This window comes from Equus przewalskii, chromosome 22 (genome assembly GCF_037783145.1).
Source record: "Equus przewalskii isolate Varuska chromosome 22, EquPr2, whole genome shotgun sequence".
Classification (NCBI taxonomy): Eukaryota; Metazoa; Chordata; class Mammalia; order Perissodactyla; family Equidae; genus Equus; species Equus przewalskii.
The window spans coordinates 7,791,067-7,808,129 of record NC_091852.1 but is presented as its reverse complement, the minus strand read 5'-3'; the positions used below and the strand labels follow the sequence as shown (position 1 = coordinate 7,808,129).

Genomic DNA, 17,063 nt, shown 5'->3' with positions numbered 1-17,063 from the left:
GGGCGGAACCACTCTGAGCCCAGCAGGATATGTTAATATGTTTCTTCTTTATTCCAAGGGCAACAGCAATCCATTGCAGAGTGACCTTCTCAGTGTTTGAAAAAAATCACTTGATGGCAGTATGGAGACGAGATCAGACTGAGAGTAAGAGCGGTTAAGAGGGACAAGGTAGGAGGCTATGGCAGTCCTCCAGGGAGAGCTGAAGGTAAGGGGGTGAGCATGAAGAAGAGTAGCTGGATTCCAAAAATATTTAAGGGCCAGCCCTGGTTGCCTAGTGGTTAAGTCTGAGACACTCCGCTTCAGCAGCCCGGGTTCGGATCCTTGGCACAGACCTACACCACTCGTCTGTCAGTAACCATGCTATAGCAGCAGCCCACATAAAAAAAAAAAGGGAAAAAAGAGGAAGATTGGCAATGGGTGTTAGCTCAGGGCAAATCTTTCTCAGCAAAAAAATAAAACATAAAAAATTAAGAGATAAGAATGGACAAGATTTGGGATGGATCAAATATGGAGGTGAGGAAGACGAAAGAGCAAGGGATGGCCTCAGTGTTCTGGCCAGGGAAGTTGGGTGCACAGTGGTACCAGCCACTAGATGGACACTACAGAGGAACAGGGGTATTATGGGATGAACAGCAGGACCCATGAATGTAGTTTCAGACCTTCCAAGGGTGGCGCTCCAGTGAAATACTCAAATGGCCATGTCAGTCTGTATGTATGTGTCTGGAATTCTGAGTGCAAGATATAAGGTTCAAGGCCTGCACTTCCACTGGTTATGGGTACTATGAACTTAGGGGGACAACAGATTTTGTTGCCAAACTCATTTCTGGGAAAGAATCAAGGTTCCTAAGGGAAAAGTGCTTTTGATAAGTTTGGTTCCAGACAATTAACCCACATACCCTTGGATGGTGGGTTGTCCACCAACACCTTGGATGAAATAATAAAAATGGATTCCACGTCCTAAACTTCAAAAAACCACACAAACATGTAATCTAATGGTGCACAGTATCTATAATTCAACACAGGGATGCATCAACATCACACAACATACAGAGGTCTTCACAGCGAAATATACTCAGCCCAAAGTTCACAGTCACATTTGAGGGATGGCATTCAGGACAACAAGCAATCTGAACAGATGTATGCAGTACCTGAAAGAGTCTGAAGCTGTGGCGACATAGGCATAGGTGTGAAGTGATTAGGAAATGTGGTGTTGATGACCCGCAGGCCTGTAAAAAGGAGTCTGCAGAGGAAGTAGAGTGGAGGTGTTCAGAGCAGGAGTTCTCATGTCAGATGGGTTTGGACACTGGCTTTGCCACCTACTAGCTAGGTGACCTTGGACAAGATCCTCAACTCTCTAAACTGAGAGGCTCCTTCCGTAAAATGGACTGCTGGGAGTAATAAATGAGACACTGCACGCAACATGCCTGACACATACAGAGCAAGCACTTAATAAACATTTACTGTTTTGATAAGGATGGTGATGATGATGACAATGACATGGGACTGTTTTATGAAAGGGGTATAAACATATACGGAAAAGGTCAGATAGGTCGAGGCTAAGTTGGGATATACCAAAGAGACATACTATTAATATTACTTCTACTAATGACATCTTACGTGTGTATAGCACTTTATAACTTTCAAAGCACTTCTATATACTTTATTAATTTAATCTTCACAATAATCCTCCAAAGCAGATAGAGTAAATATTATACCTATTTTACAGATGATGGAACTGAATCTTGGAGAGTGTAAGTAATTCAACCAGAGCCACTCAGTTAACAAGTGGCAGGGCCATGATTCATATGCAAGGCTTTTGACTTCAATTTCTGTAATCCAGCACTGGTTAAGGATCCCAGAACAAACAGAAAATAAAGTCGCGGAACTCTCTGGAGAATTTGCTTTAGGAGACACCCCTACAGTCATAGCCAAATATAATATGAAAGATGGATGAGGGTTCTTGCCATCTTGGAAGCAGACCAGAAATGGAGAGATGTTGTATGTTGATGTCATTGTGTTGAGTTGCTAGATGAAACCTGAACTAATTTTCAAATAAACCAGTTCATTTTTTCCTTTGCCCCACTAGTTTGAGTAGTGCTTCCATCACTTGCAACCATAATAATCCTGACTAATATATGCAATGACATTAGAGAACTCATTACTCCTTCAACAAAATCCAAAATCCAATCTTACCTCTAGATTGTGCTCATGCTATTTCCACCAACTGGTATCCCTTTTCTGACCTGTTGAACTCCTAATCACCCTTCAAAGGCTCCTTAATTACCATCTGCTAAATAAGGCCTCTCCTGATTCCACCTCTACAATAATTTCTCCTTTTGCTCTCCAAGCACTTTATTTGCACATCTCTTACAGAACTTCATACTCTGGAGTAAGTGGCTCTTTTTCCCTTTTGTGTCCATTATACACTGTACTGTCTCTGTACAGTATCTTCCATGTATACCTTCAATACATAGTTGATTTTACCACATTGTAGAAACTAGAATGTTAACTAATTTCTCAGAAGACCGTCAATGTTGATACTTAGCTATTGAAAATGCTAATATAATTTATCAAAACAAAAGCGTAGTCAAACCTTGGCTTCACATCTCCGTGTTTGCGAGATGAACATGCAGGGCTGGACATTTCCCAGTATCCCTCACTGCTGGTCATTCTGGATGTCATTTTGGGGGAAGCAGAGCATAACTTCCCTAAAAGTATAAAATAAAAAGTTACAAATCCCTCACATTTCATATTAAGCTCATAGGTTTTATTTGCAGAATTACTCTATTATCTGCACTGATGGACCGTCACTCAGCTTCCCAAATTTTATAAGAATATTTATAAGTATACTTTAGTAATATATGTCTTCTACCATTTCAGCTATATCTCAAAATAGCTTTGGAATGTTATATTTTGCTATTGTTTATAACAAATCATGTAACCTAGTTCCAAAAAATAGAGAATCAATTCAAATAAGAATTTTTTTTTGGATAAAGATCTAGTAAGGTGTTTTAAATTCTAATCTGAACTTATTCTGTGAAATGAAAATGCATTATTCATTTTCTATCTACACAGCACTCAAATTAGAGAGGCAGATTCTATTTTCTAATGCTTGGTTATTAAAATGTATTTTAGATGAAGGGCATACAATGCCTATTTCCAAACAAACTACTAGACAGCACAATGAATAGAACCATCATGCTCATGGAAAATGCAAGCACCTGAGAGTGATATCTATTCACCCAGGAGAATGCTGAAGCATTTCTCTTTCAGAAAAACTATTTTCTAAGATTACTATTAATTACCTAATGGCTTTTGGTTTTCCAAAATAAAACTAGTATTTGCCTAATATCTTACCATTTATACTCGACTCTGATAATTATCCCTGTTATGGGCTGACTGTTTGTGTCCCCCTAAAATTCCTATGTTGAAACCCTACTACCCAGTGTGATGGCATTAGGAGGTGGGGCCTTTGGGAGGCGATTAGAATTAGACAAGGTCATGAGGGTGGATCCCCAGTGATGAGATTATAAGAGTCATGAGAGCTCCTGCTTCCCCTCTCTGCTTCCGTGATGTGAGAAGAGTGAGAAGACAGCCATCTATGAACCAGGTTGCAGGTTCCACTAGACACTGGATCTGCTAGCACCTTGATCTTGGACTTCCCAGACTCCGGAAATAAATGTTTATTTGGGCCGCCCAGTCTACGGTATTTTTGTTATAGCAGCCCAAAGAGACTATGACAGCTCCCATTTTATATTTATGGAAACTGAAGCTGAGAGGCAATACATGAAGAAGGAACTTGTGTCTCATCCTCAATGGCCACATGGCATGTACAAGTGTACAAATGAGCTGCTCATGAGACTCTTCTCCCCAGCTTTGGTTTCATACTGTAGTTGCCTTGAGGTTCCCAAAAGCTGGTCTCTTCTACAGCTGCCTCTTCCGCACAGCCATGTCCTTGGGGACAGGGGGCCCCCTCACCTTCCACAGCCGCATCGCTCTCACTCCCATCTCTCCATTCCTTGGTCTCCCTGTCCAGGCTGGCCCCTTTGGACTTGCCCTTCCCTCGTGGAGATGTGATTACTGACTCTGATTTGGACAGTCTAGGCTCCTGGGAAGGCAAAGAGGAGCTCCTCTCTTCTGAAGAGAGACTCTTGATTTTGTTGAACATATGCAAATAATAATAATATGTCTCCAGTACACTGGCCCCTGGCTCCTGTTCATGGGGCGGCTCATCACTCCAGGAGAGGCCAACATCCTGGAGTGGGAAGGATCCCTTCAAACCAGTTTTGGAAATCTCTCCAGAAATGGGGCAACTTGAAGGCAGTGTCTTTTCCTTTTGCTCATGAGTTGTCTGCCTGGTGATCATTCGAGGTGTCTGTACTGATCTGTCATTCATCTCAGATGGTGGCACTTCGTCAAACCAAGTGCTGCCACGTGCACCATGTGCATCTGCAGTGGGTCCACAGAAGACACCGGCACCTGTGCGTCCATGAAACGCAGCATTCTGCAAGGGGCCCTCTGAGACATTCAGCAAGAGGCTGGCAATCTGAGGGGCCAAATAACTTTCAGGCTGAGTTAGAGCAAACTGCCTCTGAGTTGTCACAGGAGCACTGCTTTCAGCAGAACTCTGCACACTCCTGTTCGGACCGCCTCTTTGTACTCTCCCCGTGATAGTCTTCCCCGCTCTCTCTGTGATGATGTGTTTCCACTCATTTTTATGCTTAATATAAGTCTGAGGGGGCCCCAAAGTGAACCCCACATGGTCTGATTCCTTTCTCCTTTCACTGGAGCTGTCATAGCGGGGCATACGTTGACCCTCAAGCAGTCTCTGGATGGGGTCTTCACCTCTGGAACTGTCAGCCCTGAATTCCACTGTGACATCCTTGGGGGTCCCCACAGGGAACTGTGCTGCTCCTCTGCGCTCCTCCCTGACTTCAGCCTCCAGGGGTGTTTCCTGAGGGAAGGAAGCCGCACTCAGCACCATGGTCTTTGACACTAGTGTGCTGTCACTTGTGGGAGACAAGGCAATTCCTGAAAACCCTCTGCACCTCCTCCCTAGCACACTCCTTCCGGGTGTGCCTCTGCTCTCCCCAGGTTCATCCAAACGCTCCTCCTCTGAGCTGTCTGTCAGTGGAGTCCAGAAGTAACCATTTCTGGGTGGGTTCTGTCTGGTTTCCTCTAAAACCTTACTTTCTTCAGAAGTGTGTCTCAACTGTAGCTGAGCCCCCAGCCCCTCGGGAAACATCTCGTCCTCATTGGGGGTCTGAATATCTCCTGCTCTCTCATACTTTTCTTGAGCAGAATCTTCCATCTGAAGACTATCAGGAGAGCTCGTAGTGGTTCTTCCCTCCCCTTCGTTCCTAAATGTAGTTTCTTGCCACCCACAAGAGTGACTGCCCAGAAAACCCTCCTTCAGGAAGGAACCTGGAAATTCTGAAGACAAGCTTGTTTCTGACCAGCTCTTTTGGGGCCTTGAAGGGCAGCTGGGAATGTCTGTCTGTGTGCTGGACTGGTCTTCTCTGTTCAGGGGTAGAGAATCAGATGACCTCAGATGGGCACTTCGCTTACTTCCTAGAGCTTCTGAACTTTGATAAAGGTTAGACAGAGGGAGTCCTAGAGAAGTTGTGGACCTCTTCAACCCACGCTCTTCTGGAGGGTTGGACAAGAACTTCTGGGCCCAATTTATAACATGTCGCAGCTTCTGTGTCTCAGGGACCAAAGCATCGGCCAACAGATGGAGATCCAGTTCTGTTGGGCAGCTGTTTCCCTTGGGCCCCTCCTGGGCCCTGTGGTCCTGACACTGCTCTGCTTCTCCAGGAGCCACTTTGGACCTTTCCTCGCGCAGAGGTTTCTTTCCAACTGCCGAGTAACGCGGTGACCTCTGAGGTCTCACCCCGAAGGTTTGGCTTTCTGAGGGATTCACTTTGTTGTCTTGGGAAGCTTTTGACACAGCTTGGCTGCCATTTCTGGAAGCATCGCTCTTGATGATCCCAATGCATTCATAGTAAGCCACACGTTTGGCTCGTAAGTGCTTTAGGTCGCGGGTTTGAGGAGTGTCGGCCTCGTTCCATGGAGAATGTCCAGTCAGTGTCAGGGGTAAGGGATCCATCTAAGAATAAAAGGCAAAAATATTTTTAAAAACTCATCGATGATTCTTCTATCTACAATGTGACGCTACCACATCCACTAACATCCTACAAACAAACTAAGATTTTGATAGGAACTTGAGGGCAGTTTTGTAATTATAATATCAAGGCAACTAAAATATTAAGAGAAACTATGAAAAATTTCATCATTAGTACTTTATCACATTCAATCATGCTATGGGTCTTAGTCACTGAATAAGAAAGGTTAATTTTGTCTTTTGCAGGGGATATATGCTAACTAAGTGACTATAAAATAGAAGATGGTTTTTAAATAAGGGTAGCTTGGTTTATTTCAAGATTTTTCTACTGTTTAATATTTTTTTAGCCAGGTATATAAGTTACTTTGATTTTTATAAATGGAATGGGAATTTTAAAAGAACAAAAGGAAGAAGTCTAAAAGCGGAAGAAAAGAGGAAGAGGACAAGGCAGGACAAGAAAACTTATTCAGATCCGCTCAGTAGAACCATCTCATACCAATTTATCCTTCCTACATGCCCTGCCAACTCAGGCCAGGGCAGGGAGGGCCAGGATGATGAAGACAGACAGAAAGGCTCCAGATCAAGCAAAAAAGAGAGAAGGTGACCTCAGGGTCACCCATCCATCAAATACGCTACTCATGGAAGCTGGGCCCCTGACAAATCCACACTTCAAAAAAAAATTAATCAGTAGAGCCCTTTCTTCCTAACGTAAGGCTTTCCACCCTCCTCTGCCTGACTCACCAAGTCTCCCTTGAGGCACCTCCAGTAATTTGAAAATTACTGATATAAAAAAACACCCTTCCAAAAAAATACTGTTTGTATGCATAGAGTCCTTCAGCATATCTGCCATACATTAGCCTCTGGAAATTTCTGAATGAAGGAATAATATAATGCACGCAAGCCCGATCGATACTAATGACTCTGAGACTTAGAGCCTGTATGCAAGGCCCCTTCCCACGGGTTCTCTCCTCTGATCTTTGCAGCCATCCTGAGCATTTCAGATGCAGGGAGTGAGGTACCAAGGGCATCTGTGATTTGTCCAGACACAAAATAACACCCGAGGAGCCAAGACTTCAAGTCAGATCTTCTAGTCCCACATCCAGTGCTTTTTCTCCTACTCTGTCCTGATTCACAAGTACTGAAAAGTGACTTCTGGTCCCAGCCAAGGTGCTCAGTGGTTAAGAACTCCCCACTCTAGGGGCAGGACTGCTCTCCCTTCCTGCAAGGGCTCCATGAGAATCAGGACATTTTGAAGGGGTTCTTGATATTACAAAAAAAATCTCTTTGTTTTTTTAAATTACCAAGGATTGTGTGAAATGGACATCTTTCAATTTCTCACTATCCTGTCCCCAGGTCTGACACATCTCTGAATTGAGGAGTGTCTGTCCCAGACATCACTTGACTTTTTTCAAGTGCCCATTTGGCCTTGTCAAAATGGTCCCAATTTCAGGGCTGGCCCGGTGGCCGAGTGGTTAAGTTTGCACGCTCCGCTGCAGCGGCCCAGTATTTCGCCAGTTCGAATCCTGGGTGTGGACAGGGTACCACTCATCAAGCCACGCTGAGGTGGCATCCCACATGCCACAACTAGAAGGACCCACGACTAAGAATATACAACTATGTACTGGGGGGCTTTGGGGAGAAAAAGGACAAATAAAATCTTTAAAAAAAAAATGGTCCCGATTTCAAAAGCTTACTTAAAACACTCGGTATGTACTCCATACTGCAATCTAGAAACAAGGTTCTCAATTCAGCCAACTTTTACTGAGGGTCTACTATATGGTACGCATGGCAGGAACCATGCATGGAGCTCAGCTGCCTGGGGTCTAAAGCAGGAGACAGATGAGAAGACAGACACCTGATGTATGGCTGTTTCCTTGAACGTGCTGATGATTCTAGTTTGGCCCTATGCCAGTCAATACACTGAACTTGGTCCCTTATTTATTTTTTTGTACCTCTTTTATTTAATTTTTAATATGATAAGCTATAATTCCTTTTTTTTTCTTTTTCCCTTTTGACTCCCTTCATCCATTTCTCCCTTCCCTCACCCCATGCCTCTGGCAACCACCAATCTGTTCTCTGTGTCTATGAGCTGGGTTTTTTTTTTTTAGATTCCACATATAAGAGAGATCATACAGTATTTCTTTCTCTACCTGACTTAGTTCACACAGCATAATGCCCGCAAGGTCCATTCATGTTTTCTCAATGGCAAGATTTCCTTCTTTGTTATGGCTGAATAATAGTCCATTGTGTGTGTGTATATTTTATATATAATATATATTTTATATATATACGTATATATATATATATACACACACACACACACGACCATTTCTCTTTCCATTCTTCTATTGATGGCTACGTAGGGTGTTTCCCTATCTTGGCTATTGTAAACAATGTTGCAATGAACACGGGGCTACATATATCTTTTCAAGTTAGTGTTTTCATTTTCTTTGCATAAACGCCTAGAAGTGGAATTGCTGGATCATATGATAGTTCTATTTTTAATTTTTTCAGGAGCCTCCATACTGTTTGCCATAGTAGCTGCACCAAGTTACATTCCTACCAACAAAGTACAAGTATTCCCTTTTCTCCACAACCTTGACAACACTTATTTCTTCTCTTTTTGAAAACAGCCATTCTGACACGTGTGGATATCTCACTGTGGTATTGATTTGCATCTCCCTGATGATTAGTGATGTTGAGCATCTTTTCATGTACCTGTTGGCCATCTGTATGTCTTCTCTGGAAAAGTGTCCATTAGATTTTCTGCCTAGTTTTTAATAAGATTCTTTGTTTTCTTGCTATTGAGTTGTATGAGTTCTTTATATATTTTGGATATTAGCCCCTTACCAGATAGATGATTTTCAAATATTGTCTCCTTTTCTGTGGAAGGAAAAGCTTGCCTTTTCATTTTGTTGAAGATTTCCTTTGCTGTGTAGAAGCTTTTTAGTATGATTAGTTCCACATTTATTTTTGCTTTTGTTACTTTTGCTTTTGGTGTCAGATTCAAAAAATCATTGCACAAACCTGTGTCAAGCAGCTCATGCTTATGTTTTCTTCTAGGACTTTTATGGGTTCAAGTCTTATGTTCAAGTCTTCAATCCTCTTTGAGTTGACTTTTGTGTATGGTGTAAGATAGTGGTCAAGTTTCATTCTTTTGCCTGTGGCTGTCCAGTTTTCCCAATACCATTTATTGAAGAGACTGTCCTTTCCCCATTGTACATTCTTGGTTCCTTTGTCATAAACTAATTGACCATATATGCGTGGGTTTATTTCTGGGCTCTCGATTCTGTTCTATTGATCAATGTATCTGTTTTTATGCCAATACCACACTATTTTAACTACTATAGCTTTGTAATATAGTTTGAAATCAGGAAGCATGATGCCTTCGGCTTTGGTCTTCTCAAGAGTGCTTTGGATATTCAGGTTTTTTGTAGTTCCATACAAACTTGAGGATTATGTGTTCTATTTCTTTGAAAAATGTCACCGGAATTTTGGTAGGGATTGCATTGAATCTGTAGATTGCTTTGGGTAGTGTGGACATTTTAACACTATTGATTCCTCCAATCCATGGGCATAGAAGATCTTTTGATTTATTTGTTTCTTCTTCATTTCCTTTAATTAATGTCTTGTCGTTTTAAATATACAGGTCTTTCATCTGCTTGGTTAAATTTATTCCTAGGTATTTTAGTATTTTTGATGCAGTTGTAAGTGGGATTGTTTTCTTAATTTCTCCTTCTGATAGTTCGTTATTAGTGTACAGAAACGCAAAAGATTTTGGGGTATTGACCTTGTATCCTGCAAACTTTCCTGAATTTGTTTATTAGTCTAACAGTTTTCTGATAGAGTCTTTAGGGTTTTCTATGTATAATATCATATCATCTGCAAATAGTGACAGTTTTATTTCTTCCTTTCCAATTTGGATAACTTTTATTTCTTGTCCTTGCCTATTTTCTCTAGCTAGGACTTCCACTACTATAATACAAGTGGTGAGAGTGGGCATCCTTGTCTGGTTCCTGATTCTAGAAGAAAGGCTTTCAGTTTTTCACTGTTGAGTATGATATTAGCTATGGGCTTATCTTACATGGCCTTTATTATGTTGAGGTAGATTCCCTCTATACCCACTTTGTTGAGACTTTTTATCATAAATGAATGCTAAATTTTCTCAAATGCTTTTTCTGCATCTAGTGAGATGAACATAGGATTTTTACCCTTCATTTTGCTAATGTGGTGTATCATATTGACTGATTTTCAGATGTTGAGCCATCCTTATACTCCTGGAATAAACTCCACTTGATCATAGCATATGATCCTTTTGACGTTTTGTTGAATTTGGTTTGCTAATATTTTGTTGAGCATTTTGGCATCTATTTTCATCAGGGATATTGGCCTTTAATTTTATTTTCTTGTGTGTCCTTGTCCGCTTTTGCTATCAGGGTAATGCCGACCTCATAAAGTGAGTTTGGAAGAGTTCCCTCCTCTTCTACTTTTTGGAAGCATTTGGGAAATACTGGTATTAGTTCTTTGAAAACTTAGTAGAAATCATCAGTGATGCCTTTTGGTTCTGGACTTTTGTTTGTTGGGAGGCTTTTTTTTTTTTTTTGGCTTTTTTTTTTATTGAGTTATTAATAGGTTACAATCTTGTGAAATTTCAATTGTACATTAATGTTTGTCAGTCATGTTGTAGGTGCACCACTTCACCCTTTGTGCCCACCCCCCACCCCACCTTTCCCCTGGTATCCACTAAACTGTTCTTGGTCCATAGTTTTAAATTCCTCATATGAGTGGAGTCATACACAGATTATCTTTCTCTTGCTGGCTTATTTCACTTAACATAATTCTCTCAAGGTCCATCCATGTTATTGCAAATGGAATGATTTTGTTCTGTTTTGCAGCTGAGTAGTATTCCATTGTATATATGTACCACATCTTCTTTATCCATTCGTCTGTTGATGGGCACTTAGGTTGCTTCCACGTCTTGGCTATTGTAAACAGTGCTGCAATAAACATTGGGGTGCACAGGACTTTTGGGATTGCTGACTTCAGGCTCTTTGGATAAATACCCAGTAGTGGGATGGCTGGATCGTATGGTAGTTCTATTTTTAGTTTTTTGAGGAATCTCCATACTGTTTTCCATAGTGGCTGCACCAGTTTGCATTCCCACCAGCAGTGTTTGAGGGTTCCTTTTTCTCCGCAACCTCTCCAACATTTGTTGCTATTAGTTTTAGATATTTTTGTCATTCTAACAGGTGTAAGGTGATATCTTAGTGTAGTTTTGATTTGCATTTCTGTTGGGAGGCTTTTGATTACTGATTCAGTCTTCTTACTAGTAAACTTTCTGTTCAGATTTTCTATTTCATCGTGATTCAGTCTTGGTGGGTTGTATCTTTCTAGGAATTTATCCATTTCTTCTGGGTTGTCCAATTTGTTGGCATATAATTGTTCATAGAGGTCTCTTATGAGCCTTTGTATTTCTGTGGTATTCGTTGTAACACCTTCTCTTTCATTTCTGATTTTATTTATTTGAGTCCTCTTTTTTTTTCTTGGTGAGTCTAGCTAAGGGCTTCTCAATTTTGTTTATCTTTTCAAAGAATCAGCTCTTAGCTTCATTGATCTTCTCAATGGTCTTTTTAGTCTCTATTTCTTTTATCTCTGCTCTAATCTTTATTTTTTTTTGTCTACTAACTTTGGGCTTTGCCCTTTTTTTTCTAGTGCCTTGAGGTGTAAAGTTAGGTTGTTTATTTGAGATTTTTCTTGTTTCTTAAGATATGCATTTATTGCCATGAACTCCCCTCTTAGAATTCCTTTCACTGCATCTCACAAGTTTTTCTATTCTATTTATATATATGTATTTCTATTCTATTTCTATTTTCATTGTCTCAAGGTATTCTTTGATTTTTTTGATTTCGTGTTGTTTAATCTCCACATATTTGTGAATTTTCCAGTTTTATTCATGTGATAACTAATTTCTAGTTTTATACCACTGTGGTCAGAAAAGACATTTGATATGATTTCAATCCTCTTAAATTTATTGATACTTGTTTTATGGCCTAACTTACGAGCTAGCCTGGAAAATGTACCATGTGCACGTGAGAGGAATGTATATTCTATTGCTTTTCGATGGAATGTTCTGTATACATCTGTTGAGTCCAACTTGTCTAATGTTGTTTAAGACCAGTTTCCTTATTCGTTTTCTGTCTGGATGATCTACCCATCAATATAAGTGGGACATTAAAATCCCCTATTATTATAATATTGCTGTCTATTTCTCCCTTTAGGTTTGTTAATATCTGCTTTATATATTTAGGCCCTCCTATGTTGGGTACATAAATATTTACAAATGTTATCTCCTCTTGCTGGATTGACCCCTTTATCATTATGTAACATCCAACTTTGTCTCTCATTACAATCTTTGTTTTAAAGTCTATTTTGTCAGATGTAAGTATAAATACTTCAGCCTTCTTTTGGTTTCCATTTGCATGGAATATCTTTTTCCAACCCTTCACCTTCAGTCTGTGTGTGTCCTTGCATCTAAAGTGAGCAACATATAGATTGGTCTTGTTTTTTAACCCATTCAGCCACTCTAAGTCTTTTGATTGGAGAATTTAGTCCATTTACATGTACAGTAATTATTAATAGGTGTGTACTTATTGCCATTTTGTTAATTGTCTACTGGCTGTTTTTGTAGTTCCTCTGTTCCTTTCTTCTTCTCTTGCTCTATTCCTTTGTGATTTGATTTTTTACTGGTAGACTTACATTCCTTTCTTGTTATCTTTTGTGTATTTACTGTAAGTTTTTGCTTTGTGGTTACCATGAGGCTAACATATAATAGCTTATATCTATAACAGTCTATTTTAAGTTGATAAGTTTTTCTACAAAAAAATCTAAACACATCAAGTACTTAAAAGTTTGTATTAGCCTTTCTGATTTCCTATAAGTGGTAGACTGTGTGACCCAGAGGGTACAACTTCATAAAACCCTATTCAAAATCAAGTACCTTTGATTCCAATCAACAGAGGTTTCTCCTTACCTCTCCACCATCCCCTATGCAGGACACCAACCTAGCTTCTCAAACTTTTTTATGTAGGGAAATCTTCAACCTCAGATACCTAGAGGTGCCTCCAGTTATAGAAACCCAATCCATTTACAGGGACTCTGTGGGGAGGGCAGTATTAATATTCTTATATATGATGATATATGATTTGATTACATATGACGAGCAAATATAGTGCAGTCTCACATGTGTGATCTTAGGGGCTTAGGATGCTGGGGGTCACACTGGAGGGGCATAGCAATAGACTTCTGGAGAGGTATTACTTCAGCCAAGACCTGATGGCTATATCAGGTTAGCCCAGCCAGGAGAAGGGAGAGAAGAATGTTTCAGGCAGAAGGAACACCATGCATGGAGGTTTCCAGATGAGAGAATTTAGCCAGAAAAATCTTCGCTTAGGCAAAGGGCTACGGATCGTGGGGGCAGGGTGAGCCACAGTCACTATAAACCGTTGACCAATCTTTATTTTGGACCTCAGTTCTTCATTGTTTCAATACTATTTCTTGCAATCCACTGGAATCTTCCAAGAATTAAGCCTTACCTCCCAGCCCCTCCTCAGCCTGCAGTCTGTCATGCCACCTACAGGCATAACAAGATGCTAGCATTCTCCAGGGCAGCCACCAGCATTGCTTCACTGTCACCCCTAAAGACTTTAGGGGAGGAGCAGAAGGCAAGGCAAAGGCAAGGGGGGTGGTTAATACAAGAACTAGTAAGACTAGTTCTTGTGCTAAGGTACTAATCACACAATGAGAGGGACAGCAGGGGGTAGGTAGTAAAGACAAAGGGCAACCAATGGGAGAAAAGAAAACAGAAGTATTAACTCCATTAACACAAGTGCTGGGAAAACTAGGACAATGTATTAGTTACAGACTTGAAACAGAGGTTGTCTTTCACCTAACGCCAAACCACAGGGGCCCTGGTAAATGACTAGAATGCAGAAGAGATTCTTCTTCTAGTAATACAAACCAGGAAACACAAGACAAACTCTGAAAAACACCACATACTCCACAGCAAACCTTCTCCCCCAAAACCCAACAGACTCCATTGTTCTGTTTCTGGTGCTTACACAATACCTTCTTGCTTTAAAATAAAACCACCTGCAATTCCTTCTCAGGCAAGCCTGTGATAGAAGCTGCTGATAGATAAAACGCTTCTAGTTTTCCCAGGCCCTGTTTTAATATAGAAGCTTCAGGATTCCCTAAGCCAGGATCCTTGACCCCAGGGAAAGCACAGCCTTCTCTCCATGAGGCGCTCCCTCCCAGCCTCCGCACTTGGCTGTCCTTTGCATGCCGTCCATCTCTCTCCTCTCGTGCACATGCTTGTTTACCGGCTAAAGAATAACAGACCTACAATCGAACTTTCACTTAGGAAAAAAAATGTCTCCCTTCCCCTTAACCACGACTACAGCATTCTAGATGCTCCAGCTGGCAGGGTGGTATGTGGAAAAAGCGCAGATTTTGGAGTCAGGCAAAAACAATCCTGGATTTAAATCTCAGCTTCCCACGAGTAAGCATTATGTCTTAATGTCAGTTTCCTCATTCATAAAAAGAGGGAAAAAAATGGGACTTACACTCCTTCCCTATCTCATGCTACAGGAATAAATGGGGATAGAATATCTTAGGTGCCTGTTCCAGAAAAGATAATTGTTAACCTGCTATGTTTCCTTCTCCTCCAAATTTATATGATAAATGCAAAAACTCTGAAACACTCATTCTTTTTGTTCTTTATTCATTTGTCAAACTTTCCTGAGAGCCTACTGTGTGCCAGATACAAAAGTCAATAAAATGGATATGGTTATGTTCGACCCAGTGGAACAAAGGGGTGGGGCAGAAATGAAACAGCTCACTGTTAATAAGTGCATGAATTGACTTAAATTAAATGAATGAGGGGGTAGGGCTTGAATAAAACCTCCATTAGGGCAAAAGAAAATGAAGCTAAATTCAGAGTATCGATTGTGAGGTTGGAAGCCAGACGCTGTGTGGGTTTAATTCTGGACTCCACCACTGGGCAAGTTTCTGGAATTCTCTGTGCCTCCCTTTCCTCTGCTGTACAATGGAGTTACATAATAATAGGTCCCCACTGGGTTACTGTGAAAAGTAAAAGCAGCGCCGCTCCCCACTTCTCCCCCATCGCACATCAACCGGCCTCCTGAGAGGTCTAGATTCCCCTTTAGCCTCAGGTCATCCTAAACAGCCAAACTGCCCCGGGGAAGCACCCTGACTCAGCGGTCATCCGGCGGTCATCCTGGGTAACCAAAAATAAAAGCTGATAGGCCCCCTGGGGTGGACCTGACTAGCTGAAACACCGGGGCCTTGCTGACTGTGGAGCCCTGTGAGGGAATGCCCAGGCCGAAGGGTTGACCACCAGAACCGCCAGCGCGTCCAGAAGGGGTGCCCTCTCCTAAGGGAGGTTGATAGAATGAGCCAGAGCTCACAGGTTAGAGCAAGTCCTCCAGCTGGTTCAGCTGCGGCAGCAGCCCATGGAGAGAAAGGCGGGACCTGACAGTAAAGGAAGGGCATCCAAAGGTCAATCACTAAGGCAGGTACAAATCATGAATTCTTTCAGCCAGCGGGTCGGTCCGTCTGTCGCAAGCATCTGAATCTGAAGGTGAAAATGTTACATAAAAGTACTAGAAAGACACATCGCACGTGCTCCTCTGCTCCTCCCTCCCCACCAGCAAAACAAAACCAAAAAACTCTTAAAGCTAATTTTAAATAAGAAATGGGCAGAAGAAATACTCAAATCAATAAGCAAAATGATGATAATAATAACAGTTACTTCTTAGCCTGACTGTCCTAGACAAGAATCCCCGTCTCGGTCGGCGGCCGGCGCCGGGGCAGCGCGGTGGAACCGGACACTGCCGGGTGGAAGCGGCGCGGCGCGGGTCGCCATGGAAACCGCGGCGGCGGGGAGGCGCGGGGCGGCGGGGGGCGGCGGGGGGCGGCGCGGGGCGGGCTCGGGCAGCGGCTGCCGCGGAGACCGGGGAGTGGCGGCTGGCGACTGCGGGAAAGCACAGGGACGACCGCGGCTTCTGCGGTTCGTGACCCGCGAGAGCTCGGCCCCTGCCCTGGACGGGACAAGAAAACAGCAAGTTGCTTCCCAGCCCAGATCTCCAAATCTGCCAGATGACCAGAATCACACTGGTTAGAAACCCAGACCCCAGGGTCCCACTCCTGGCCTGCTAAGTCAAAATCTCCCCGGCGAGGACCCAGCATCCGTATTTAACCGGGTGATTTATAGGGTTGGGAGGCTGGGAGACATTGCGTTCGCCTATTCTTTTTTCTCAAAGCCCCTCTCCGCCGACTACCACCCCATAATGGTAAAAACGTCCGCACCCCAGGTTCCTCCGCAGCGGCTCTCACGGGTGGGGGCTGTCTTGGAGCTGGAAATACAGCGCCCGTTCGGTTCCTTGAACTAAGGTGTAAACTGAAGCGTCGCTGCTCTTTGAGGATTTCCCACTTGGGGGCAGCCTCGTCCTTCGCTCCTGTTCTTTCCGCAACACAGTGGCCCAAAATGTTTATTCCAGTTAATTCTGGCTGCGGTCTCCTTAACAGAAGCTCCTCTAGAAAGCGGAGCTTGGATGCACAGGATGTCTCCCTAAGAGGAATGCGGCGGTAGCAGAGCCTAGGGCTCGAAATGTGAGAAGCCCTTAGCTCCAATCCCTGGCTTACACTTAGAGTTCAGAAGAACAAAGAACCCACGCTGGTAAAGCAATGGTGTGCTCGTTGAGAATAATGCATGTGCGCTGGACAATAGGTTTCTCAGTCCTGAGCCTCATCCTTGACTGGACGATCGGAGGGGACCTCAGGATTGATGCAGACCGCCGCAGCCCTGGCTGAACTTGAGGGCTGGGCCTGAACCCTGGGAACCCTGAGCCTCATCTGCCTG

At 42.5% G+C, this 17,063-nt stretch overlaps 1 protein-coding gene across 1 annotated transcript in view; it reads right to left on the bottom strand.

Moving 5' to 3' along the window:
* LOC139078762 (uncharacterized) overlaps window positions 1-16,585 on the bottom strand; it is a 29,658-nt gene extending 13,073 nt beyond the window's left edge. The window contains exons 1-3 of the mRNA XM_070590780.1: window positions 16,511-16,585; window positions 3,979-6,109; window positions 2,594-2,708 (exon numbers count right to left, since the gene is read on the bottom strand). Of these exons, the coding sequence (XP_070446881.1) occupies window positions 2,594-2,708; window positions 3,979-6,109 (2,246 nt within the window). The 5' untranslated portion in view covers window positions 16,511-16,585. The remainder of the gene's footprint in view (window positions 1-2,593; window positions 2,709-3,978; window positions 6,110-16,510) is intronic.
* Between the last annotated feature and the right edge of the window lie 478 nt (window positions 16,586-17,063).